We start from the raw sequence: 25455 nt of genomic DNA on the forward strand, positions 1-25455 counted from the left end.
GCCAGAACAAGACTATTACCTGCCAGGTCCCGAGCCAGGGGTGGTAACTGTGACAGCATTGGCCATTATTTACCGCGTAGTCATCAGTCACTACAGCAACGAACCCCATAAATTTCTAGGCTCTCTGTCCAATTAGGAATGGGTGCTTGAGTAACTCAGTAGTCGACATTCGCTTCAGAGGATCTGGTCGTAGCATCGACGAAAGAAACGATGCAAGACGCTGGACGTTCTCGGCACCAAAGTCTGGTGGCAGCCTGTCCATCAGATGCTTTGTGAAAATCCTCGTGCAGATGACCGTCTTCGCCAAGCAGCTGGCTAATAAGGTTGATATGCTCTTGGTCAATCTCTTCTGCCGTGAGGCCAAATGTTCCCAATGGAAACAACGGCTCATTCGTTGCTAGTTCGAATACCTTTGAAAAGTTCAGATAGGAACGAGTCGAAGCTCTGGGAGGCATACCAGACACCCCAATGTCCATATATCAATGCCAGCATCCCAAGTATTTCGGCGGATTAGCTCAGGTGTGCGCAAGGCTCTCGGTGATACTGGCTTCCGATCACCCTGTCGACACGATACAGCTAGTGAATGGGTTATTAAGCATATTCAAATCTGATGTGAAAATGGGAGGATCATACCCCCACCGAGGTCACGGATTTTAACCTCGAACTCGGAGAAATCTGCCTCATCCAGATGGCCTCGAGGTCTCTGTGTAGGCAGTAGATATTTCGGCGCGCTGTCGTCGACTACTGTTCCTTCTAGCCACCTAACGGGACTGAACTCTGGAGGCTGTAAGTGTGTTTCACTGTTTGCAAGTCCAACCATTGAGAACAGGATATTTGCGGGTTGTAGGTCTGCATAAGGTCAGGAGACTACTGAATCCATGGCGAGGGTGATGACTTACCGCAGTGAATAATGCCTAGCGTATGAAGGAAGTCAAGACCCGACAGGATTTGTTCAGAAATATATCGTATGTCCGCTGCATGGTGCGGTTTTCCACTGACAGCCATTGCGGCGGCATCAGAAACCATTGCAGGGAGAACCAGACATAAGTGTGTTCCATTGGGGCCATTATGCTCAAAGTAATCCAACAGTTCATTGACATGCCCTTTACCAGGATGCTTTAGGCTGGGCTCAGATAAACGAAGAAGCATAGCAAGCTCTTTATTGTTCCTGGAAGCTTCTGCTTTTAGGATCTTCAATGCAACTTTTTTTTGGAGCCTTGATTGTGGTAGTTAGTTGTCTTGTGGGAAAGACAGTCTGCTGAGGGCACTCACAATTGATTATGTGCAAGCCATACTGTTGAGAATTGGCCAAAGGCCAGCTTTTATAAGTCATGAAGGTGCACAGGTTGGTAGCCTTTTCGATGATATTCCTCGATGGGCTCGACGACGTCATATATTCTTTCGAAAAGTCGCATTTTGCCTTATTGGCAAACGCGTCTTAACAGAGTCTCAAGGGGGCAGAGTCTGGCTGAACTCTGGAGCTGGACATGGCAGGCGCGAACTTGTCCAATAGAACCGCTCGTCCTCACATAAACCCTGGCGCTTAATGAGACTGATGCTGATCCCTTACCACGTATTCAGGACAGGTACACTGTCCCTACAGACTACCGCTGGACTTATAGAACTGTGTTCTCAGGCCCTTTCCGCGACGATTAGCTCAATACGAGTAAATATGCCCCTATATCTGTAGCCTAGAAGTTCACTGATGTCTACTTCTGGAGTTGAGATGTGAGATGACTTGCTGGCGAGTGGACATAGCAAGGCGTCGGCGACATCTCTACAGATAGCCACCGTCCCTTAAAGCGGCTGAGATCAGTCAAACTCTATCGGCCATTAGGATGTCAATGCCAGCTGCTGCTTGCCCCTTCCAACAAAGCCGGAGAAGTGTATGCTTTTCTGGCAGAAGGGGATAGACTTACTGTCGCGTTCTCCGGAATGTTGTTCTGCAGTCCGTACCACCCACATACAAATCCCAATTTCTTGACGTATCCGATGCACTACCGTGACGGAGACGCTGACGACCACGATACCATAGTCGGATCGGTTTTCGTCTATTATCCTAGCTCAGTAGATAATTCTATCTGACATCCATATGTCCATTTGTATCTGGAGACTTCCCTGCCTCGGATAGATGGCGCTTAACCCCCTTGTGACGCGGATTACCTGGTCATTATATGCATGGGCTATTCCAAAGACGGCACGTCAGCGTAAAAGCCATGTCTTATGCATTACTGCACGGCAGTAATAGCTGCCCCTGTGCCACCTGGCTCTCCTGGACCATCCCGGTCCTGGCTTCATGAATCAAACATATTCTTTCTAGCCAACTAATTCCAAGGTTCCTCTGGTCCAAGCAGTGACTAGATCTACACAACTAAATCGGCACAAAAGGCCTCCCCTCAATCCTCTCCACCTTCTCAACAGCCCGTCTGTACCCCTGTTCATTCTGAATCACCCCCGCATAGACATCCAACCGCGGATATTCCTTCCGCGGGATAATACTCAGATTCAGCGCCGCAATAACCGGAATACTCATCTGGATATCCGCGGCCGTCAGCCGCGAACCACACAGAAACGGCCCTTCCTCCGGGGCCGACGCCAGCTGGTCCTCGAGGAAGCGGAAATGGGTACGCAGCTCTTGGTCAAGGAACTCGGCGCTGACCTTTCCGGTGATGAACCCGGTGATGGGTTTTATGAAGAAGGGGACCGGGGCGTTTTTGAGCGCTTCGTTCATACATTAGTCCTGGACAGATGGAAGGAACTGGGGCAGGGCAAATACCATTCATTATGAGCTGCACCTGGATCGGAGACATGAGACTCCCCTCTGCGTAGTGCATAAAGTACCGATAGCGCATCCAGGCCTCGGTTTCGCCGCCTACCTGGCCCTCGCGGCCGGGTCGATACCGCTGTGGAACGAGGTGAGTGTTCGGTCCACTGAAGTGATCGAGGAAGTACTCGATGATGGCGGCCGACTCGACAAGGACCATGGGGGAGGCATCCGCTGGTTCGACCGAGACGATGGGTGATTTCCCTAGTGGATGGATGTGTTTCAGCTCCGGGGGAGCGATGCCGTTGGGACCGCGTTTGTAGGTCCTGATGTTGTAGGAGAGATTTAGTTCTTCCATGAGCCACATTATGCGCTGGGCGCGGGATTTTTCCAGCCTGGTAGAGTGAGCTTCAGAAGGAGGATTGTGGGAGGGAGAGTCTACCAGTGTAGGACTATTTTGGCGCCTCGGTTTGCATTCATCGTGGCGTAATAATTAAATATATAGTTTAAGATGAGGATAGTAAAGTGGAAAGAGCTTTAGCTGTCTGCTTTCTTTGTCTGCCTGTTCCAACATGCAATAAAAAGGTATTATAGCGGCGGATGTATAGACAAGATTCTAGTGTCCATACAGAGATTATGAGATAATGTTTTATCTATCAGACTCAGTGGCTGGTCGGGAATATATAAAAAACACAGCCTCAATTTCAGTGCACTACTAAAGGCAACTGCCCCAGTCTCACGTCAGCAGCAAAGACCACCTCGCAGGAGAAAATGAGATGACATATTATGTACATATATACTCATGGCACTTGGGTATGATAGCAACCCAGAATCGGCTGATATCAACACATCTTTGCTGATGTGGGCAGCAAGTGTGTCACTGGAGAACCCTGTTTGGATTTCCTTCCTTTATCAGAGAGGTGTCTAGATGCTGCCATGTTACCTGACGGGACTTTGAAGATCCCAGAGACAGTAATAATTTAAGTTAGGGAATGGCTTATATATGTCTGAACTGATAGAGGATAATTTGTTGCCGGGAACAGACGGTGTCTGTCACATAAGATGATTAAGGCTGAATCCACACTGCCGTTTGATTACATTCTGATACCTATTTCATTTCTCCACTGCTAGGTGGACTCTCGCTTGGTTAAAGCTTCAATAGCTTCCTATTCTTGGCGGCCCAAGTGGAGATCAACGCAAGGACCGTTCAAATACCCTGACCATGAAGCTCCTGCCTTTCATTCATCATATTTGTCTTCTAGATACACAATGAGTACAACCAGTCCAGAAAAAGGTCCATCAAATCCTGCAACGACTCGACAAAATGCCCAGTCAACAACCCTTCTTTGGCGCCTACGTGACCTTGTCTACCAAATCATGTTCATGTAAGTTCTTCATTTACAGTTACCGCAGCAAAAGGAATGAAAATAACATGGGATCAGATCCGGAATCTGTGCCGCGTTTGGCCCTATAGCATACTATCTCTTCTGCTACTACTACCAAGGATTTGACAAAACGACATCCCGCCGGCGGTGCAGCGATGCCACGATTATCCTGGGTGGTATTTTCATTGTACTCTATCTCCTGAATTATGTTCTACTGTATCTTGCGCTGCGCTCGCGAAGGGCGGCAGACCGCTGAACTGGGAGGCAAAATAGACTTGAGATGGTAAGGGGTGGGTTTGTGGTATTTCCTTCTATGGCTTTTGTTAATTAGACAGAAAGTGAATAATATATATCCTATATAAAAATCTGGATGGAACAGTATTAGTTCCGGAGAGCTTTATGCGAAGATCTGTGCCCATGGCCTTCAACAAATCCAGCAATTTTTAAGGAGGATTTTGAGACACTCAGTTTATCATCTCTGGAATATATAGGGAACCCTAATGATACATTCACATGCATTTGGAATAGCAAGCTAGGTATAGCTAGTGGATGATAGGAGGTATGATTTAATGGGTATTATCGGAGCGATTAGCCGGCAATATGGCTAATGATATGACATTTTTATATTAAGTGCTGCGAAAGGCCTCTAATAGTTGATTCTGCCTAGAGTGATTAACTAGCATTGGTTAGACTGTATCAGCTTGACACCTCGTTCCTTTAACTCCCCCCATCCTCAATTCCTCATGAATCCCTTTTTCAACGCATCAACGCATTGAGTCCGACATGGACGAAAGAACGCCTCTCCTTCCGAGTCAAAATGAACTCAACGACGAGGATACTACCACAACGCGACCAACATGGCCCTCAAGAATTGTCACCATCCTCATCTGGTCGTCCGCCATCACCTCCGCCGTGACCTTCCTGTACAGCCTCACCGTCTACCTGGTCGTGAAACTCTCCCCTTATTACGACTTTCTCCCCTGGGAAATGGAAGATTCCATCGAGGCCTTGCTCCCTCTGGTATGACTTTTTTTCGGTCAATTTTGATCGCATGTCTAACCTGCGTATAGAGCTTCCTATGCGCGGTCGCCAGTTTGTTCGGCATCTTCAAACTGACCGTCCAGAACACCGGCGCATGGCTCCTTGTCAACTTCATCTTCGATCCCTTGATCGTTTTCTTCTTCTTGCTCAACCCAGTTCTTAGTGGCCCTGCGATTGTAATCTGGGGACAATGCGATGACTATCGTCGGGGGTTTCCAGCTCCAGGGTTCGAGGCGAGATGTGACAGGTTTGCGGACGCGATCAAGGCGGTGATACTTGTCGGGCTTGTGTTTGAGACGGTCATCATGTAAGTTTCATTATTTGTTGTTTGTGCAAGCTGATTGTTGTCTAGGACTCTACATCTGGTCTTTTTCGTCTGCGATGTGGTGCTGGGGGTTAAGAGACTCAGCCAGTACAGCAGGGGATGGAGGTTTCCAACCGGTCAGCTTACGGTAGAGTTTACCATTAAGATATTGAGACAGAGAGATGAATAATTGTGTGCTTGTGGACTGGTGAGGTTGGTGGTGATGGATGGATCAATTGTGACATGTGTGATAGCAGATAGGGTTTGCAGATCGCATATTTTAGTTGTACAAGATATAGAATGCAGGTCAGCAGACAATTCGCCTTAGGTAAAGTATTTGCCAATAATGATAAGGAAAACCATGGTATTTGTCGTCCCGAAACGAGCAATATCTTCCAATCTGTTCGATTGCTTCGAGGATTGGCCCAGATAAATCCCGCACGCTAAAAGGAAGGTTATCAGGATTATAGCTTCATGCACCGCCACCCACACACATGGTTCACCCCACGTGCAGCGACGCATGTTTAAAGAGATGCATTCTTCTTTTTCTCTATCTTTTGCATCTTGCTTTCATTTTCAAGTGCTTCTTCAGCTGCCTCGTTGCGTGCCTCAGTTGACCAAGTACCAGGGATGTGGAAGCCTTCCCTCAATTTCATCACTTTGCATTGTCAGTACGCTTCTGGAACCAAGAGCGACTAAAACTTACTCGACTGCAGATGCGTACATTATCACTCTGAGCATACTCAGTTTGGCCATCATCTATCCATATGGCAACCTGCGAGCCATCGACGCGTTCTTCTTCGGGGCCAGTGCCTCGACGGAATCCGGACTGAATACGTTGGTCGCTCGATCATCCGGTGATGGGAGATACTGACGCGCCCTAGTGTTGACGTCAATCTCTTGAAAACGTATCAACAGGTCTACATCTATGTGGCCCCGATTATCAGCAATCTTGGTTTCGTCAACATCATCGTGGTCATTGTACGGTTGCGCTGGTTCGAAAAGCGTCTCAAGGAAGTTGGTATGTATCCATATCTGTGCACTCGAGCAACTGAGCTGATCTGGTACAGCCCCTGCCTTTCTCCGGCAAAGACGGAAAGATGATGCAGAAGCGAGAGCGGACAGTACTTCGAAGACGGCCACAGCGTCAGACGCTACAACTACAGAGAAGTGAGTATGTCCGTTGGGGTTACGCTGGATAATGCTCATATCGGACAGACAAGACTCTTTTCAGAATGAATCGCAGACTCCACCCTTGCGCAATCCAGACTCCTGGTTCCCCTCGGCCAGCATCACCTTTGCCGAAGACGTGCACGATGCCAGCCGGGACAAAGCTCTATACGTTCCTCCTCCCTGGCAACGAGATCGAGGACAGCCGATCGTGGAAGTCGACGATGAGCCGAGTGACTGTGGTAAGCTAACCGCAAAGTTTTTACCATATCAAACTGACTATCACAGAGCGAACCAAATCCGCCGACGCTCAGGTCAACGTCGGTACGTCTCGCCGGCGGTTCAAGCTGGCTCGGACAAATACCCTTGAGCGAGTCGCGTCCACGATGTTTGTCCTTGGCCCTTCCGCAAGCCATCCAACCAGGGCGCAGACACAGCCCCTCGAGCAGTCCCTTTCGCAGCAGCTGGACCTGCCTGAACTGTCGTCGCATGCTACGATCGGCCGGAACTCGCAGTTCCATAACCTGACCGACGAGGATCGAGAGATGCTGGGAGGAATCGAATACCGCAGTTTGAAACTGTTGCTCAAGATAGTCACCGGTAAGTCATTATCTTCCTGTTTATTCGCAGGACACACTCTGACCGAAATAGGGTACTTCTTCGGGCTTCATCTCTTTGGCGCAATCTGCCTGGTCGGTTGGATCCAGCACGCAAACCCCAAGTATCGCGAATACCTTGCCGAATGTGGCCAAGGCAACATCTGGTGGTGAGTCTTGATAACCCCTTTCCCATCATATGGCCAATGCTAAGAAAGTAGGGCCTTCTACTCCGCCCAAACAATGGTGGACAACCTCGGCTTCACCCTCACCCCCGACTCGATGATCAGCTTCCAGGACGCAACCTTCCCCCTACTCATCATGAGCTTCCTCGCCTACGCCGGCAACACCTTCTACCCCTGCCTCCTGCGCTTCATCATCTGGACCATGTCCAAGCTCTGCCCGCGCCGCTCCTCCCTCAAAGAACCCCTCGCCTTCCTCCTCACCCACCCCCGCCGCTGCTACACCCTCCTCTTCCCCAGCAAACCCACCTGGGTCCTCTTCGCCATCCTCTTCGCCATGAACCTCGTCGACGTCATTCTTATCATCGTCCTCGACCTCCACAATCCAACCGTCACCGTCCTGGCCCCCGGCCCCGCGTCCTAGCCGCCATCTACCAGGCCGCTTCAGCCCGCCACACCGGCACAGCAGTCTTCAACCTCGCGAACGTTAACCCCGCTGTCCAGTTTAGTTTGTTGGTTATGATGTACATCGCAATCTACCCCATCGCGATTAGCGTGCGCGCCTCGAATACCTACGAGGAACGCGCGCTGGGGGTCTACCCCGACGACGCGGCCACTATCGACGAGTCAGACGGCCGGTCTTATGTTCTATCGCATATCCGGAATCAGCTCACTTTCGACCTGTGGTATATTTTCCTGGGGATTTTTTGTATTTGCATTGCGGAGTCGGATCGGGTTATGGATCCGAAGGAGCCGGTACCTTCCCTTCCCTCCCTTCTCCTACTCCCAATGATTTGTGAAGCAAGCTGACACAGGATAGGCATTCGCTGTCTTCCCCATCTTCTTTGAGGTTGTTTCTGCGTAGTATGTCTTATCGCTCTAAATTTCTATCCTGACGGTACTAATAATGTAATAGTGCAAACGTGGGTCTGAGTCTCGGCTATCCAACTGTGAATACCTCTCTCAGCGGACAGTTCTCCGTCTTCAGCAAGCTGGTTATCTGTGCGATGATGATCCGCGGGCGGCATCGGGGACTACCGTATCAGCTGGATCGGGCGATTGTACTCCCGAATGAGCGGTTGGATGATAGTCTTGAGCGAGTTGATGCTGTGAGGTCGGTGGGGAGGATGAGGAGGATTAAGCGGTTTCATACTAGTTAGTCTACGTACACGGTATAGATATAGATGCGTGTTTTACTAGGCAGCTTCATAGACATGAAGTGAATCGCTCGTTATTATAATATGCTACAGTTATCTATGTACGTACAGATTAATGCGGCTTGACCCAGGCCGGCTTCTCGCAGGGATGCGAATCGCGCCATTTCTGGATTCGCTCGACGTTCCATCCTGAGAACCATCGTCGGTGATACTCCGGCAGCCGTTTTGTTCCTAGTTTGAATGACTCGGTCGATACGTGGCACTCCTCCTTGCTGTACCGCCATTGGAAGCAGGCGTCCTGACTTAAACACTTGTCGCGACAGGCCTCCATCGAGGGGTTGTCCAGTTCCACGAGCACATCGGCGAGGTTATCCCAATCGTCCTCCTGAACGCGCATCCTCCCGGTTGGGAAGGATAGCTCGGAGAGTTCCCGGAAGAGAAGCGGTACCTAGTTTGTTAGGTTAGTGCTGCGTTTGCGTTCTATCTTGGACTTGGGGGCATATGCGTACCGTTACATCGTCGCGCGCCTGCTCGAAATCGAAAATGGCACTGCGCTCCCGCGGCATGACATGATGCATTGTGACCATGGGCTGGCACCATTGCTTCGACCCAAACTCCAGCGTCACCGGTTTCTCTCCATTCACCTGCGGCCAGAAATTCCGGACCCCCACGTCGAGCTCCTGCTTAATGGTGCGCCCCAGCACAAAGTCCCCACAGCACTCGTCCGGAATGACATCGTCGTACCGACCCGCCATCCCCGGCTCCTTCCCCACAAACGCCTCCATCAGCGCTCGCGAAATGACGTACCCGCTCCCGCCGTGGCCGAACGCCTGGTTCGCGACAAAGGACGCCGAACCCATGTACAGCTTGTCCTTCGGCGAGAACTGCCGCAGCCACAGAACGAGATTCGTCCACACGACGTACGTGTCGCTCTCGATGAAGACGTACCAGTCCATGTGTGGCCGCTGCGCCCACGTCTTCTCCACCATATGCAGGAACTTGTACTTGTCCAGCGTCCAGGCGGCCTTGCCGTCGTCCTTGAGCGTGGCGATGTCAAGCCCGCCGCGCTGGTACGCCTGCTGTTGCCGGTAGAGCTCAAAGTCGGCGTGTGTGGCTTTCATGGTTGCGTTGAAGTCTGCCAGCGCATCGAGGATATGGTACGGGCCGATCTGCTCCTCGAGGTCGGAGAAGATCAAAAAGTCCCGCGCGCATCCGAGCGTCGTCAGCAGCTGTGTCGGTAACTTCTCGTAGATCTCCGTCGCGCCTGTTTTCACGATGAACAGGATGTTCCCTGGGTCCGGGAGTGCGTGGCACCGCCGGTCAGTGTGCTGGAAGTCGTCGGATGGCCCGGGATTAGTACCATGGCTGCTGGCCGGCGGTTTTCCAATCGTCTGGTGCAGAGTCGGCATCATCTCGTAGAAGAGCACCAGAGTGCAAAAGAAGAGGACGGCGGCCAGCGCCATTGGTGCGAAACGGCGGAATTCCGGCTTTAGCTTCAATTCCAACGGCTTCATGTCGAACGCGACCGCAATTCAAAACCTTAGCTCGGTTTGAGCGTGTTGCAAGTGTGTCGGGCACATGTGGATGGTTATATCAGTCGCCGGGGTAAGCTCGACAAAGACAGATGAAGAAGGAAGCAACCCCGCTGCGAGACAGTTGAGAGTGAGTGAGACGCGGCTTTCGCTTGTGAGACACTCCCAATATATCCTGCTCTAGCGCCCTAAACATAGAAATAATATCCAATTAGTGCCCGTGTGCACTGTCCAGGGTCCAGGGTCGGTCGGGGTTGATCAATGTCCGTCCGTAAACCGTTGCTATGCCGGGCGTGGCTGTGCGGAGACAGAAAGGTGAGCACTAAGATCGGCTTCCACCATTCGAGCGCCCGTGATTTAACTAGTTAGTTAACTAATCCACTTTGCGTTTGTCACCGTAATGGCAATTGAATGTGGAGATGATAGTCCAGAAATATTGATGGGTTCAGTTCAGTTATTTTCAGCTCCGGGAGCTAGGATCTGTGGGAGTGGAAAACCTATCATCGCGGTGGGAATAGTGTCTGCCCGACACAGGCCAATTGACAGACTCTGTTAATTGCGACATTGACAAGCTAGTTTCAGCCTTGTCGATGCTATTGGTTTGGATCAGAAGTGCCAATGTCTCCGATTCGCTTTGACCAGAGAGTTGAGCGATCCACAGTGAAACCGTTTCTCCTGGGTGGAGCACATGCTAAAAGTCTACAGAGCTTCCAATGTCACGCTGTCACTAGGCAAATATGTCATCATCATCAACACAACTCTTCAACCTTGAGTACCAAATGAGTCAACTAGAGTACCAGCTGACGATTTCTAACTGCCCTGTTCGCCATCAGATCCGAGACATCCTTGTGTTTTCCCCACTGCTCCAGCCACAGCCCAACAAACCGTACAATTTCCCGCTGAAGGTTGACTATGGCCCTTGGTGCGGTTTTCCCTCGCTGCACGTCTTCTTCGGATAAGCCATTCTGATCCCAGTGGTGTACTGCACCGCGAATTCCATCCCAGACATCCTCGGCCGGGACATCGACAAGGATAAACGGCTCCTCGTCCGTTGACTTTCTTGGCCGTGCACCGTCTGCATGCGGCGTCGCGTCACGCCAAGGATCGGCCAGTCCATCGATAATGGCCGCCCGGGAATACGAGAAGTTGAACCCGCCATGCTTGTTAATCCGGTCGGTATCAGGGGGTGTGGTGATGCTGAAGTCCTCCTTGCAGAACTGAGATTCTTCGGCAAGCGTGATCAAACGGGAGATAAGAGGCAGTCTATCCTTTGGGACGCTTGACCCGGGCATAAAGTATCCCCATTCGGTGCAGACCTGGTACCCCAGCTAACCCCTGCCGACTTCTCCAGCGACTGTGGTGACTTGGGACTGGAGGTACGGAGAACCTTATCAAGATGGGAGAAAAGCGTAGCGTTCATGTAACCAGCGTAATTAAGCATGCCTGTGACCAAGCTGGAGTTGGTCGCATCATACTTTGTGGCCGAGATGAGCCCCTCCGTCCACGCCTTTATGGTATTATTGTGCTGGTAGAGCAATGTCGGACTTGTCAGATTCTTGCAGTATCTCTGAAAAGTACCATCGCCGACCCCAGGGTCCCAGTTCCGGCCTTGAAAGGCTCCAAGGGTACTTGAGAGAGCCGCAGCGAAGAACTCATCAACAATGGAGGACTTTGCACCGAACACGGCCTTGAGGTGCGATTTCATTGTCTCGTTCTTGGCGTGCTCAATCAGTATAGTATCCACAATATCCATGAACGTTCCGATACTCCATATGCAGTCGGACGGTGCAAATTGGCGAATGGGCTCATAATATTGCCAATAATCCTCAATGGCCTCGGTGACTCCTGACGACGACACTACGCCGAAGAAGACCTCCGGGTAGACCTTGCGAAGAAAAGCCACAAATGCTCCGGCATAGGAGCCTCCGTATCCAATCCACGGCACGGCGTCAGCAGTCAGATTCAGGTGCTCCAGTCCGGGGAAAACAACGTTGGAAGCAAAGTAAGCGTAATCCGCCATTGCTTGCTCTGTTGACAAGAACCGGATATTCTTCGTGGTAAGATTGGCGAAGGGGTAGCTCTCTCCATAATAGCGGTGTTCCAGGATAACTCCAAGACCATTATACGTCTTGGCTAACTGGGTCACAATTCCGTGAGACAGGAACGGAAAGCGATTTTTACCATTCGTCTCTCCGGCAGCAATGAGAAAAACTGGTCCCCCTTCCTTGTAGTGACTGGCATCGAACCAGTAGCGGAGGCTGAAATGGTCATGAGTATGAGGTTCATATCGAGATTCATTGTGAAAATGGTCAATAGGCACTGAGAAATTGTGGTCTATAAATTCCTTCGAAGAGGTCAGGTGTACTGATGTACTCGTTCCATCTTCCAGCAGTCGCAGTTGATGGAGAAGCGGGAATTGCAGTTCCAATGGAGAGATGTCGAACCCTTGGGCGGCGGAGGCCAGGAATGTCCCAATAAGGAACAGAACAGCTCGCAGCTGCATCTTTATGATATATAATGTGTACTGAGAGCAGACATAATATCGATGATAGTAGAGGTTTATAAAGGCAAGAGAGAGTAGCTTTCAAGGTCCTTGGGAGCTCCGCCGGATGATCATCCATCGCGACGATCCCCCTCCCGTCTCCACACCATGTTCACACATCACATGCCATTGAGAATTGGGACAAGTTTGCTTTCTGCATATTCGACGTCGAGTCGAGTCATTATACTCACTCCTATCCCCGATGCCCTGCAGGAACTGGTTCCAAGGAGAATCAGTGTAAGTGAGCGTTTGTTGACTGCTTTGTGCCTCGGCTCAATGTCACATGACTATTCCTAGTATGGACTAGCTTCAAGTTATCCATTGCGACATCTTCCCTTTGGTTTACTCCGTACTAGAATCACATTTACCACTGAGACAACTCCTCGTATCTTAAGCATCTCAGCAGCGTATCCATATGCTTCCTCTTTAGCTTTCACTCCTTGGTCCCCGTTTCGCCTCCTTATCCCGCCCATGCATACACCCCTCCATCCGATGACATACCACGTTATGACCCTCCACCATGCTGACCTTCTCGGCAAGCTGCTCGCCTTCGATCGTGACCGGATCCTCTTCGGTGGTGATAATCAGCACATTCTTGGGAAACCGCGCCGGATCCGCATATGACCGTGAAAGTCGCGGGTGTCTCATGTCGATCTCGCGGGGATTGCGATAACACGAATGACAGAATTCCGAGAAGAAAGGAAGGATCCTTCGAATCATAAACTTCGATTTAACCACTTGCTTCTTTGCTGTGGTCGGCTGTGGCAGATCCGTGGAGGGGTAAAATGCGATAACGGCATGGAACGGTGATTCTTCATATTTCTTTGGCAGTGCTGAAGAGCAGCGACGATGAGGCGACCGCCAGGACCAGATTGCTGCCTGCGCTGATTCCGGACAAGGGAGATATGCGCCTGATCGAATCTTGCAGGCCGGGACTGTATCCACTTCACCACGTCCTCGATAGCGTCGAACGCAGCGGGGAACGGATGTTTGGGTGCCAGGCGGTACTTCACGTCCACCACGGTGTAGCCTGTTTGCGCGATTGACCGGCAGAACTCATCGTCGGTGCCAAATGCGCGGAGTGTGAAGCGCTGTCGCAGGCATTTATCAGGACAGGCGAGGGTCTTGTGGATGTCGAGCCTCTGTAGATGTGGAGCCTGATGGTGCGGTCGACAGGTAGGACTTCATCAGGGTGCGGGTCTACTCGGAAATGTAGGCGGACAACAATCCGGAGGAGTGCTATGACGCTCTTTTTCGGTAGAAATCTACGCCCATGTTGCGTATATAGAATCGTAAGGGTATTCCGTTCGACCTTTACTGTCTTGGACCCGAGCTCCGTTCGGGGACGCATGCTCATGATACAATGACATCATTTAGCTGAGTACCATTGAGCCATCATATACGGTCCCTGGGAACTAGGGTCCTTCTCTGCATGCCATATTGGGCTGGAGAAGGTGCTCTACATTGATCAAGGCTGGGGTGTCACCTCTCGGGATATAACTCCGTTATCATAACATGGCCACAGATATATATTTGCGCACCGAGAAAACGCTCAGTTTATCACCAGTCGATTCGAGTCGGGTTCACATCTTTCTTTTTTCCTTTAATTTTTATTTCCTTCCTTTACTGTAAATCTAGGATTGCCACTGCCATATTCCTTGCGCTCTGCATGAATTTTTCTAAGTAGTGGCAGATCAGTTTTGGTGCGCTGCTGATTGGAGAAGAATACGAGCTAAAAAAGAAGCCAGATAGCGGACACCCAAAAAGGTTAAGGTAGATAAGATTCTTCAAGTTCGTGTTGCAAAATGCTCTGGGACGACTTGCGTCTCTGTAATAGCTGGATGGAATATCCATCCTGCAGCCCAGTATGTCTCCTCAAGCTGAGATGGGAGTATCCAGCCTAGAGAAGGGCCTTAGTCCTGCCACAGAAGTGATGCACGATGTGGCTGCAAAGGCGTACGAAACCAAGGATGAGTCCGCTGCGCCAATGGACCATGGACTTCCTGCTTGGACGGTGGTCGCAGGAGCCTGGTGCTGTCTCTTTTGCGGCTTTGGGTGGGTAAACGGTGAGCTTGCCAGCATCACCGACAGAGAACAATTCTGACCTGACCGAAATAGCGATCGGTGTCTTCCAAGAGTACTACCAGCATAATCAATTGCGCAATTACTCGTCATCGAGTATCTCCTGGATCCTGTCTCTCGAGCCATTCGTCCTCTTTGCCGCAGGCATCGTCCTAGGCCGCGTCTTCGACAACTACGGCCCCAAATGGATGCTCCTCATCGGCACATTCCTGCACGTGTTTGGCCTCATGATGATCTCCGTCTCCAGCGAGTACTACCAGTTCCTCCTTGCGCAGGGGATCTGCAGTCCCCTAGGCGCTAGCTTCGTGTTCTATGCCGCTTCCGCCTGCACGGCGACCTGGTTTGATAAGCGCCGCGCTCTCGCATTCGGGATCATGTCCAGCGGGTCGTCGATTGGCGGCGTTGTCTTCCCCGCGATGCTGTCGCGACTGCTGCCGCGGGTGGGATTCGGATGGTCGCTGCGCATCTCGGCGTTTCTGGCGCTGGCGTTGCTGATTGTGGCGAATATGACCGTCCGCTCGCGGATTGCGCCTGTGCCGAGGCGGGTGCAGTTCAGCGATTATGTCGGGCCGTTCTCGGAGCTGCCGTTTGTGTTGCTGATGCTGGCGTCTTGCTGTGGCTTCTGGGCGATGTTTGTGCCGATCAATTATGTGATCCTTGAGGCGCAGGAGGATGGAGTTCGCCGGAGTCTAGCGGAGTATCTATTGACGATTCTGAATGCCGCGAGGTTAGTCTCTCCAGTCCCCAGCTGCGTGAGATTGAGAATGCTGATGGAATAGTCTTCCCGGTCGGATTCTGCCTGGTTACTTTGGAGATAAACTCGGCCGATTCAACGTGATGATCGCGATGTGTACTCTTTCTGCGCTGACGATCCTCGTCCTCTGGATTCCTGGGACGCTGTTGGCCCCTGGATCTGCGGCCGTCTATGTGATATTCAGTCTGCTGTATGGGTTCGCGTCCGGAGCGTTTGTCGGCATGGTTCCGGCGCTGCTCAGTCAGATCACGGCGGATATGACCAAGACAGGCGTACGACAGGGAGTATTGTATACCTGCATGAGCATCGCGACGTTGACCGGAAGTCCGATTGCGGGGGCGATTCTGAGTCGACAGAATGGGACTTACTGGGGGTTGCAAGCCTTTGCTGGGGCAATGATGGTGGCCAGTGTGGTGTTCTTTGTTGCCGCGAGAGTGGTTTTGCAGGGGACGTCACTAAGAAAAAAGGTGTAATTGAATATTCACAAAGGTATAGACCTCAGGCATCAACACATAGGATCTGGAGGCGATAGTATCCGTAATCCCACTACAACCCTTGTTCTACTCAACATCATTTACTCGACTCACTGGAGCTTCCCCAGTGCACAAATATTCCTTCATGACCAAGAGAGGAACAAGGACAAGCAAAGCCCGTGGAGGCTCCCAGACAGACTGGGGAGAAGTAATTTGATAAGCTTAATGAACAGAACCGATAGTTAAAGAGGAAAGAAGCTTGATTACCTGATTTGGGCTGCTGTGCGCAAGTGCGTGGAGAGAGGGGACCTGGACAGGCTGCTTAGGTTGAAAATTCGGAGGCGGATGTACACTTTTTTATGAAGGAGTGGACTGCACAGAAATCAATCTATGAGTTATGAGGAAGAATAAGACTAGGCAAACTTGAAGATGTAGATGACAGTCGCAACGACAATCAATGTATGTTTGCTCGATGCACTGCTCGAACTCACTTCGTTGTAGCAAGACTGAAAGTTACCATTGACCTAGTAGCACTCTAAATGTCCCATCTGCGATCCTTCAACAAAGTCCAAATCCCAGACAACAAGCACAGCTAATACACCAACTCCCATTCCGCACCACAACCCGGAATATAGGCAATGCGGTCGTCCGGCTGTGGGGCAAAACTGGTACTCAGCTCGCTGATGCTGAACTGATGTTGAAGACAGGATATGGTCAATATGAAGAATCCCTTGGCGTTCCTTATGAACGACACCGGACCGGAGGCATGCTGAAGATACATACGATCGTCACCGAGAATGCGTTGATCTGCCGGAGAGGGCGCGTAATTCGGGCAGAGTCTTTTGATGGCTTGAAACCGGGCGCGAGATTTGGTGCTGGCGTAGACCTGAAGTGATTCCGTCTCTGATTTGCGTTGGACGTCCCAAAAGAGAGATTTGTACTTCTTGGAGCGGACGTAGTACCTGTACGAAGGCAAGTCAGCTACCTTGCAAAGGGGAAGAAAAGGGTGGAGGCTCCCTACCAGTTGTATTGAAAGCAATCCACAAAAGGCCCGTTATTGATCATGTGCCACGAATCATTGTAGCCATACAGAGGCTTGAAGAGGATCAGTCCGTCGAATCTCTGAGTGAGGTAATAGTCGGTGGTCGAATGCTCGATGCGGAAGTTTTGGTACCGGTACCATTCGGCGTTGACTCGGGCAATGTTTCCGAACTGTGAGGTCTCCATGGCGCGGAACCAGGCGTCTAAGGTGTCCTTGTCCTTGGCCGTGATGAGCCAGACAGCGAAGCCCTGCTTGGTTAGTGAGAGGGACTGCTTTTCTGGCCTGCAGACTTACCCCGGAGGTGGCGTAGGCGTAGAAGACCATCTTTGCTGAACGGAAGCGCTGCCTTTAGGTAGCAACTGACATGAAGTCTTCGGCTGCTCAACTGATAGAGAGAAAGGTGGACCAGGAAGTGTCGAGACTTTATAGTGGTAGGATCGGTGGTATATGTGAATGCAACGGAGGTCTGAAGAGGTATGTAGAAGCTGAAATCTCTAAGAGAACATCTAGATCATGCAGAATTTTCATCATCATTCACCGTGGAAGACAACGTAATACGCCGGGATAGCTTCAGAAAGGCTCGGCGTTGCGTATGATGGTGTTCAGTATCGTACACCTTTTCACGGCTTGTTCTATGTGATGCAAGAAAGGATGATTCTGCCTGCATGGCTTCATGGGTTATTAGAGTCGATGCTTTATTGCTGAATCAACCTGATCCATCACTCCCTCATGGACTGTGATCCGAATCCTGCGTCGTTGTTGTGTCTGCCTGAGTAAAGGCAAAAGCCGCCTTTCCACCAGATACATGTCAGATCCGTGATGCATCAAGAAAATTGCTAAGCTTCAGCAATTCGAAGATAGACACGATTTCTGGCATATATGAAATCGGTCAAATCTCCGAAATTCAGCAACAGCGCGACTGGCATCGATTGACCTCGAAGACGTTGCCCAAACAGCACGCTGTGTTTTCAGTTGGCGAGACCTGCGCTGGAAATAGCTTATCCGCTCTTTTGCCAGCGAGATTCGCAGCCGCTCTATTCATCCCCCGAGCCAGACAGACATGGTTGACAGTTATTCGAGGGGAGCAGGGCAGTACCATGCCTGGTAAACATGCAGTCTCAGAGGAACTTCTTTCGGCAGTATTCGAAATAAGTCACTGCGGACTAGAGGAAAAGTAGACGGATGTCAACTCTGCTATTCGCACGCACGCTGTGCCATGCAACCTCTTTCCACGATACGAGAATAATCATTTCCAGACAAGGCGAGGACTTACAATCTGGTCAGCATTGCGCAGGACGAGGACTCTATTTTGATCGGGTACGTCTCTGGAGGGGAGAGAATTACCCTCCATGCTAGATCACTGAATGGCTCGCATTGACCAAGAACTCATCATCTCTCCCAGAAAGACGGACATATGGCCCGCAAACCGCTTCAAACACTCAACAAAGGTCCGCCAGTCCTCCGTAATATCGATGCGCAAAGAAGTCTCATATGTCTCTCAACTCGACATCTCTGCCCTGAGAGACTCGAGGAAGACTATTACACACGAAAACGCCATGGGACTTTTGTCATAGCTAGTGTGCCATGCAGTACAACAACGCCACCAATCTCGATCACGCGAGCAATGGAGACTCGGCATTACAGATCCGGTTGCGCTGTTAGATCGCAGATATCTTCGCAACAGCAGATATTGCATGATCCCAAAAGCCATCAATGATCGCTCTCATATTGAGATGATTGAGGCGAGTTCCTCTAAGAAGTTCGTTACAGAATGGAGCGATCAACGCTGGCAAAATGACGTATTTCAACTATTATGCCCTTGGCTCAATTATAAACCGCTGCACGCGCCGTCGTGGACGTGGGCCCTCTGTTCTCGGAGAGAAAGAAGTCCAAGTGCAGCCTATTCAGGTGGGAATGCTCACTATGTGTAAAGCGGCATATCACACTCCATACTGTTGACTGGAACGTCGTCGTGCGTGAAACCGGCAGAAACTGTGAGATGCAACTGTTAGCTCCTCCTGACTCGTAGCACCGGACATTGTATCTCATGGGTGCATGAAGAGAGACCTGAGGGATCAAGAGTATTAGGTTTCGGAGGTTTGGGCGCATTAGGAGAGATTCTGTAGTGAGTGGCTGCCTGAACTCATTACACTTGCATGGAGACCCTCGCTTAATTCATTGCCGAGGACGAGTTCGGACGACATGATCCCAATCTTCTCGGCGCTTGACTAGCGTGAAAATCTGGTGGTGTTTGGTGAGATTTACTGGTGGGTAGAATCAGCCGACGCAAGCCACCAGGCGCTGACGATCGCTGACAATCGCTGCATTCTGGTCTAGTCTGGCGAGGGCATCTCGTATTTGGAGGCATAAAAACATCATCACCATGATGGACATGTCAGACTCAGATATAGGCATGAAATACCTAGGGCTATCACTCGTACAGCGGCTAAATGTCCAGGCAATTGTTATATGATTCATTGGGGGTAGCGGTGAGGGCCCTCGTGAGGTTGAAGAGACGGAGAGCAGTTGTACGCTGCGACCTGTCTTCCCCTCAAGCTAGGGACGGACTATACCCACCGCTATACTATCTAATATGACCTATCGTACATTCAATCCAGCGGGAGGTACGGAGTAAACACAAGGTGAAAACAAGAATGCAAGGAGGCAGGGACGCAGGGAGGTAGGGGCAATGAAGGGGTACGGAGGATGTCCGCCGGCAGAGAGTAATTAATGCTCATAAATGCCAAAGGGATCGCACAAAGAATACCATCATTCATAAACTACGGTACTACGAGTAAGACAGGCAGGACACTAGCCGTCCCTCAGATTTTACCTCTGAGCATCATAATGGCTAGTTCTAACCGAGAGAAATTGTGCATTGACTCGTCATAATCAATCGCAAGCGATGAAGCCGACAATGCATGATTGGGTGCAACAAAAAGGTTCGGTCAGAGACTCGCACGAACGGGGGGAATAGATTGCTTGCCCCGTAGAAACTCAGATCAGGTTCTAGCAATTGAGCCAGAGCTAATGCAGGAGCTGCATGAGTGGGCGCGGCGCAGGGGTAGATTGTGATCTATCAAGTGGGCCGGCTTGTGGAGTGGTTCTTCATTTCCCGGCATTCCTCGTACTTAAAGCTGGCCTTTTGATATTGTTGGCCACTGGGTTATGAATCTGTAGATAATAGTATAAATGCAATATGGCCTCGCTGGTCACCTCCCTCGTCAACGCCCTGACAGGCAACTCGGACAGTCTCTGCTCCGTCCTGGCCGATCATGGCTTCCAGGTTCAGTATCCGCTCTCGCTGTCGTATACCCACGACTTGACCAACTACTGGTCGGCGGCATGCTGGGATCTCCATCCAGAATGCATGGTTGTGCCAAACAATGCCCAGGAGATGTCGGATGTAATCACCGCGCTGGGGTACACGCAGGACCAGTTCGCGGTGAAATCGGGCGGTCACTCGCCTAACCTTGGTTTCTCAAGTACGCAGGGCGGCCTGCTAATCGTCACGAAGGATCTCGATCAGGTTGTGTATGATCCGTCCACCCAGACGGCTGTTATTGGGCCGGGGCAGAAATGGGAGGATGTGCAGGGGAAGCTGGAGGGAACAGGGCGGGCGGTTCTCGGCGGGAGGCTGGGAGGTGTAGGTGTTGGAGGGTTACTTCTAGGAGGTGAGAGTCGATTCTGCTATCATATGAATGTGGTTTCTGAGCAGAGGAAAAGGTGGTCTCAGCTACCTCAGCCCGGAGTATGGCTGGGCAGCGAACAATATCCTCAACTACGAGGTCGTGCTGGCGAATGGCACCATCGTCAATGCAAATGCAAACGAGAACTCGGATCTCTTCGCTGCCTTGAAAGGTGGAGGCAGCTCTTTTGGCGTTGTCACTTCGTATACCGTTCAGACACGCCCGATGGACCACCCCGTTTGGGGAGGAAATTACATCTTCTCTGGAGTTGATACGGCGAAGATGCTTGCTGCTCTGCAGGACTTTGTCGAGTACTACCCGGATGAGAAGGCTTCAATTATTTTGACCAGAGAGCACGCACCAGCGCTCGATATCTGGGTCATGTTCCTGTTTTATAATGGAGAGAAGCCCCCGGCAGGTATCTTTGACAACTTTACTGCCTTGAATCCAGTTGACCAAACCCGGACATATGACCGTTATACCGACCTGGTGGGTGATAATTCAATTTGAAAAATGTGCTGCGCATGTTGACTGACGCGAACAGCTGAAAAACGGCGACAAATATATCATTCAGTAAGTTGAGAGTCTGGAAATACTCGTTCAGCACTGACACCATACAGCGGAAGCCGATACAGCGTTGCAGGCGAAACACTGCCCGTCCCGAAAGGCATGTCGCCCGAGGTCTTACAGTCCATCTTTGATTTTTGGCTTGACGTAAACAACGAGGTACTGCTGGAGACCGGTATGGTTGGAACCATCGCCTTCCAGCCTTTCCCACGGAGCATCGCACAGAAAGCCTTGGAGCTCGGAGGAGTCAGTCGCTTCCTAGGTACAGCTTTCAACTAACGGCTGCTAACCGGGATTTAGGATCTGCTTGACTTTCCCCCAGACCAGGACTATATTCTCATTCAGATCACCCTGCAGTGGATACTGGGGCTGTCCGACGCTCGGATGCACGATGCCACGCAGAAGCTCTTCAAAGGATTTGGTCGCTTGATCGAGGAGTACATTGCTAATGGAACTCTGCCAGATGTCTATCGTCCGTTGTATATGAATGACATCGACGCTGGCCAAGATTACTGGAGTCGACTGAGGACGCGGGATCGGGCCCTGCAGACGAGACTCAAGTATGATCCCGCGGGATTCTTCCAAACGCGGACCAGTGGGTTTCGCTTGTCCTGAGTCCTGATAAATGGAAAATTGCATTGGTTGCGAACTTGCGATACTGTGCTGTAGCAATAATCATTAATTTAGTTCTTTTGCATCATCAGTCCAACAACTGCTTCATGTATCCACGATTTTTGTTCAGTCCAGAAGGCTGAAGAAATAGAGAGAGAAAGGATAAACAGTGCCTTGAGCAGCCTTTCCCTTTTGGGAATACGACTAAAGTCACGCGTTGAGTCTCAGCCTTGTTGAATGTCGCAGTCTCAATCCGCGTCCCCTCAAGCTTTTCTAAAACTCGTTTGACTATTCGACATCCAGCCTATAACATGCGCAAATCTGACCATCCATGTATAATCTTACTGGGTCATGGAGAACATACGGGCCTCGGATGGTTTGTCCAACGACCTATGGAGCGAGATACGGTCTTTGCTCAATGAGCAAAATGAACGACTGCGTATCCAAAATAACCTACTCAAGCAACTTCTTCTTGATGGAGATAAAGGCACTGGGACAGGTATGAATGATAATAAACTCCCAGATGATGATAAATGGAACCAGTCCATCCAAGATGAGCCCCGGTTCGATGGAAGAAACAAGGCACAAACCTCCTTGAAATCCTGCCTGGAGCGTGACGACAGTGACATTGAGTCTCAAGGTCAAGTACAGACTCTTCTTTACGCTGCAGATGACTTGTTCTCTCAATTGTAGCACCTCCCTTCCATCCAAATGGGCGTGTGAGCAGGGTGCGACTTTTCATGGTGGCTTTGGGAAGAACATGGCCGACACCATACAACTGCTATTGACATCCCTGGGAAATCTTTACGCTGTTCCATGCGACGCAGGGTGCAATTTGCATTTGATCGATGCCACCTAAGGAGTCTCAGTCCCCCTGGTTTGAGTTCGCACTTGGAGCAGCTCCAGTTGTTCTTCAAGACATTAGAGGCAAGCAACGGTCGCGTTCAGATTGTTGATCTGGACGACTGGATGCACGCGGCCATATATGAGCGCATCACCGCATACCCTGAAGAATTGAAAGTAATCCTGAGGAGTAAGGATCCAAGGATTTTGGCCGTCCCTGCTTTGGACGCAGACCTCCGCAAAGTCAATATCCGACCAACGCGGTTTTACTACAAGAGCGGAAACGGTAAGCCGACAGAAGTCAAGTGGAGGGAAACAGGCCACTGGAATCGCATTATCGGCTGCGTTGGCTTGGACACTGCAGCACCCTTGTTTGGGTATGGATTTGACGCGCTCTGTCATAGACTCTTTCGGAGTTCTACTGGTGAAAAGTTTGAATCCGCGGACCTAGTACCACGAATTCTGAGGACACATATTTCCTGTGTTAAACGGAGGAGATCGCGCAACGATGCGGCTGATGCGCTCGAACCTTTCCACATTACTTGGTGCCGGATCGATGGCACAAAGCCCTCAAGTAAGTCGACCTGGCGGTGTGGAGAGCTATATGGGTCAAAGGGCTCAACAGGTACGCTGTATCTGTCCGAGGTCGCCTTCACATTGGGCTTCATACCATCTCAACGGACCCTCTCATCCAATACTCGGAATGGAAAGTCAGAGAATATGGATCGCAGTCACTGGTGTCTTATACATCTGGCACCATCGCATTTTCGCCGCTTAGATGAGTCGATTCACCGTCGCAGGCAGGATGACCCACAGACTGCCCCATATGCCACAGCAATTACGCTGGTCGAAGAGGCACTGCAGCACGCGGCCAACGATTGGGACCGGATTGCCAACCACTTTGACGTTGTTCTCAACCAGAACGATAGTGTTTTCAATCCTGATCTTCATGATCGCTTTCTGTTCGATGATGCTTCGTTTTCGCGATCACGGTACTATTTCTGGCTGATGGACAGTTTGGAGGGCTTCACATCCGCCGTGTCGGATACCATTCACGAGTGGGAGGTATACTGGTGGGCCAGAAAGGGCATATTTGAAGACTACGAAGCATTCTATCTGGACAAGTGGCGGAATACCAAGGTCGAATTGGGATCTCCCAAACCTCCTCAAGATCCCCCGCGATTGGAAGATTCAGTCAAGAGGGTAGAAACGCATGTTGCACGGCTGAGAGAAATTGGGAGCCGGCTCGAAACTCTGCGTGATCGAACCATGACCTTACGAGACGGAGTAAGTACAGCTTGATCGTATCGAGATTCTTGCTGACTTATAGTAGCTATTCAATGCGAGCACTGTCATCGAATCGCGGGCTGCTACCCAGCTTGGTGAGAACGTCAAACTGCTCACATACGTGAGCATATTCTATCTCCCACTAAGTTACTGCGCTGCTTTATGGAGTATCAACCGAGATTTCAACCAAGTAGCATTCGCCGTTGTTGCTGCCCTTCTGGCATTGGGCACGTATGCTTGTGCTGAACCTGAAAATTATTGTGTTTCTGATTAGGAAGACCTACCGAAAGCTGCGTACCCCTATATTGGAAGCAATGAAAATGGACCCGCATGAACAATGGGCCAATTTGGTCAACACTTTCAATGGATTCATGCACGATAGACATGTTGATCAGCCCTCTGAGTGGACGGTTCTGCTGTACGCACTATCGATGGTGGCAGAGAAGTTAAAATTCTGGCAAAGAGGCCACTCCAATCTGGTTAATGATGGATTCGAACAAAAGTGAACGCTGATCTCTCGATCTCTAACAAAGGAATATCTTTTCTAGAAGCCAACTGACACGTGATATCCCTGATCTGTCGTCCGGACATCAAAGTTCACCTTTCCAACGCAATCTCCATACTCATAAGGGTTGTGCACCTGACCCGATCCCGGCCCCGGAGTGCTCGTCGTAGGCGCTCCAAAAGTCACATTTGCATAAAGGAGCGAGCTACGGAGATGGCTCGGCATGGCGTTCCACGGATAATACTCTATGAACCCAACCTGGCTGCTTTTGATTCCTCCAGCACCACTCGGCAATGTGTACGAGCCCACATGTGTCGACTTGCCGCTCGCGCTGTCGACCAGGGTTGCCGTCGAGGTGGTGCCGCCTGTGTTCTTGACCATGAGGTTATAGAGTGGAGCGTATGGTGCTGGGATTTCCACAGCGCAGCTGACACATGCACCGCCGTCTGCGCCATCGTGGCAGTCTGGGTCGGTGCTCGTAGTTCCGGGCACGAAACTGGAGAAAACAGCATGGACAATGCTTGAACCGGGGACATCGGGACGGGGTTGGAGACCAGTATACCCTACATCAGAGAGACCGTTGAAGACGAGTTGCTGTGCGAAATAGTAGCCTGTCTCGTGAGGCGCGGTGGCCATGGAGATCCGCATGTCAGGGACGCTCGTCATGTTCCACTTTCAAGCAACATTATCTCTGGCGAAACAATGACGTTACATTCAAATGTTTACAATTGGGCCTGTTCGTGTGCGGCTGCTTTTATTTTCGATGATCGTGACATTCGGGACCGCTTATCTCGTAACAAATTGTACACTGACTCTGACGGTTGTTTTACTTTTGTTTCAGAAGGAGAGGAGCAAGCGGGGCAACATTGATCGAGAAATCAATTACATACCCAGAAGAAGACGATGTTGGGATCTGACAGAGTGAAAT

General features: G+C 50.6%; 11 protein-coding genes across 11 annotated transcripts; 5 read left to right on the forward strand and 6 right to left on the reverse strand.

The window, feature by feature from the left end:
• Window positions 1–82: 82 nt before the first annotated feature.
• P174DRAFT_469786 (serine protein kinase) lies at window positions 83–1415 on the reverse strand (the record flags this gene model as incomplete). The annotated part of the gene is made up of 7 exons (XM_024830575.1): window positions 83–243; window positions 296–410; window positions 458–576; window positions 634–849; window positions 900–1216; window positions 1273–1319; window positions 1344–1415. The coding sequence occupies 7 exons, from the start codon at window positions 1413–1415 to the stop codon at window positions 116–118; spliced, it is 1014 nt and encodes a 337-aa protein (XP_024688216.1). The 3' UTR covers window positions 83–115.
• An 851-nt stretch (window positions 1416–2266) lies between these two features.
• Window positions 2267–3244, reverse strand: P174DRAFT_383431 (glutathione S-transferase; the record flags this gene model as incomplete). The annotated part of the gene is made up of 3 exons (XM_024823160.1): window positions 2267–2721; window positions 2777–3159; window positions 3207–3244. The coding sequence occupies 3 exons, from the start codon at window positions 3242–3244 to the stop codon at window positions 2372–2374; spliced, it is 771 nt and encodes a 256-aa protein (XP_024688217.1). The 3' UTR covers window positions 2267–2371.
• Window positions 3245–4778: 1534 nt separating this feature from the next.
• On the forward strand, window positions 4779–5611 carry P174DRAFT_400731 (uncharacterized protein). The gene is made up of 2 exons (XM_024823911.1): window positions 4779–5169; window positions 5220–5611. Exons 1-2 carry the CDS (start codon window positions 4933–4935, stop codon window positions 5499–5501), a joined length of 519 nt encoding a protein of 172 aa, XP_024688218.1. The 5' UTR covers window positions 4779–4932; the 3' UTR covers window positions 5502–5611.
• Window positions 5612–6124: 513 nt separating this feature from the next.
• P174DRAFT_509508 (putative cation transporter) lies at window positions 6125–8672 on the forward strand (the record flags this gene model as incomplete). The annotated part of the gene is made up of 11 exons (XM_024831563.1): window positions 6125–6161; window positions 6211–6331; window positions 6379–6515; window positions 6565–6664; window positions 6713–6906; window positions 6953–7264; window positions 7316–7430; window positions 7482–7839; window positions 7881–8198; window positions 8263–8306; window positions 8359–8672. The coding sequence occupies 11 exons, from the start codon at window positions 6125–6127 to the stop codon at window positions 8600–8602; spliced, it is 1980 nt and encodes a 659-aa protein (XP_024688219.1). The 3' UTR covers window positions 8603–8672.
• P174DRAFT_438072 (glycosyltransferase family 31 protein) lies at window positions 8640–10519 on the reverse strand. The gene is made up of 2 exons (XM_024826444.1): window positions 9109–10519; window positions 8640–9047 (listed from the first exon to the last, which is right to left on the reverse strand). The coding sequence occupies exons 1-2, from the start codon at window positions 10060–10062 to the stop codon at window positions 8712–8714; spliced, it is 1290 nt and encodes a 429-aa protein (XP_024688220.1). The 5' UTR covers window positions 10063–10519; the 3' UTR covers window positions 8640–8711.
• Window positions 10520–10533: 14 nt separating this feature from the next.
• On the reverse strand, window positions 10534–14407 carry P174DRAFT_448073 (putative extracelular serine carboxypeptidase). The gene is made up of 6 exons (XM_024828729.1): window positions 13878–14407; window positions 13624–13815; window positions 13175–13552; window positions 11475–12634; window positions 11022–11409; window positions 10534–10950 (listed from the first exon to the last, which is right to left on the reverse strand). The coding sequence occupies exons 1-6, from the start codon at window positions 14028–14030 to the stop codon at window positions 10942–10944; spliced, it is 2280 nt and encodes a 759-aa protein (XP_024688221.1). The 5' UTR covers window positions 14031–14407; the 3' UTR covers window positions 10534–10941.
• Window positions 14408–14495: 88 nt separating this feature from the next.
• P174DRAFT_509511 (putative MFS monocarboxylate transporter (Mct)) lies at window positions 14496–16074 on the forward strand. The gene is made up of 3 exons (XM_024831564.1): window positions 14496–14739; window positions 14792–15482; window positions 15535–16074. The coding sequence occupies exons 1-3, from the start codon at window positions 14541–14543 to the stop codon at window positions 15980–15982; spliced, it is 1338 nt and encodes a 445-aa protein (XP_024688222.1). The 5' UTR covers window positions 14496–14540; the 3' UTR covers window positions 15983–16074.
• Window positions 16075–16574: 500 nt separating this feature from the next.
• Window positions 16575–17348, reverse strand: P174DRAFT_427782 (uncharacterized protein; the record flags this gene model as incomplete). Its single annotated transcript, XM_024825468.1, has 3 exons — window positions 16575–16944; window positions 17004–17272; window positions 17319–17348. 3 exons carry the CDS (start codon window positions 17346–17348, stop codon window positions 16575–16577), a joined length of 669 nt encoding a protein of 222 aa, XP_024688223.1.
• Window positions 17349–20211: 2863 nt separating this feature from the next.
• On the forward strand, window positions 20212–21979 carry P174DRAFT_438077 (uncharacterized protein). The gene is made up of 4 exons (XM_024826445.1): window positions 20212–20698; window positions 20751–21202; window positions 21258–21286; window positions 21334–21979. Exons 1-4 carry the CDS (start codon window positions 20224–20226, stop codon window positions 21557–21559), a joined length of 1182 nt encoding a protein of 393 aa, XP_024688224.1. The 5' UTR covers window positions 20212–20223; the 3' UTR covers window positions 21560–21979.
• A 264-nt stretch (window positions 21980–22243) lies between these two features.
• P174DRAFT_427784 (uncharacterized protein) lies at window positions 22244–24528 on the forward strand (the record flags this gene model as incomplete). The annotated part of the gene is made up of 6 exons (XM_024825469.1): window positions 22244–22391; window positions 22416–22537; window positions 22586–22611; window positions 22720–24022; window positions 24069–24253; window positions 24297–24528. The coding sequence occupies 6 exons, from the start codon at window positions 22244–22246 to the stop codon at window positions 24526–24528; spliced, it is 2016 nt and encodes a 671-aa protein (XP_024688225.1).
• Window positions 24499–25308, reverse strand: P174DRAFT_438080 (uncharacterized protein). The gene has a single exon (XM_024826446.1). It carries the CDS (start codon window positions 25191–25193, stop codon window positions 24567–24569), a length of 627 nt encoding a protein of 208 aa, XP_024688226.1. The 5' UTR covers window positions 25194–25308; the 3' UTR covers window positions 24499–24566.
• Window positions 25309–25455: the final 147 nt, after the last annotated feature.

Source organism: Aspergillus novofumigatus (genome assembly GCF_002847465.1).
Source record: "Aspergillus novofumigatus IBT 16806 chromosome Unknown P174scaffold_1, whole genome shotgun sequence".
Lineage (NCBI taxonomy): Eukaryota > Fungi > Ascomycota > Eurotiomycetes > Eurotiales > Aspergillaceae > Aspergillus > Aspergillus novofumigatus.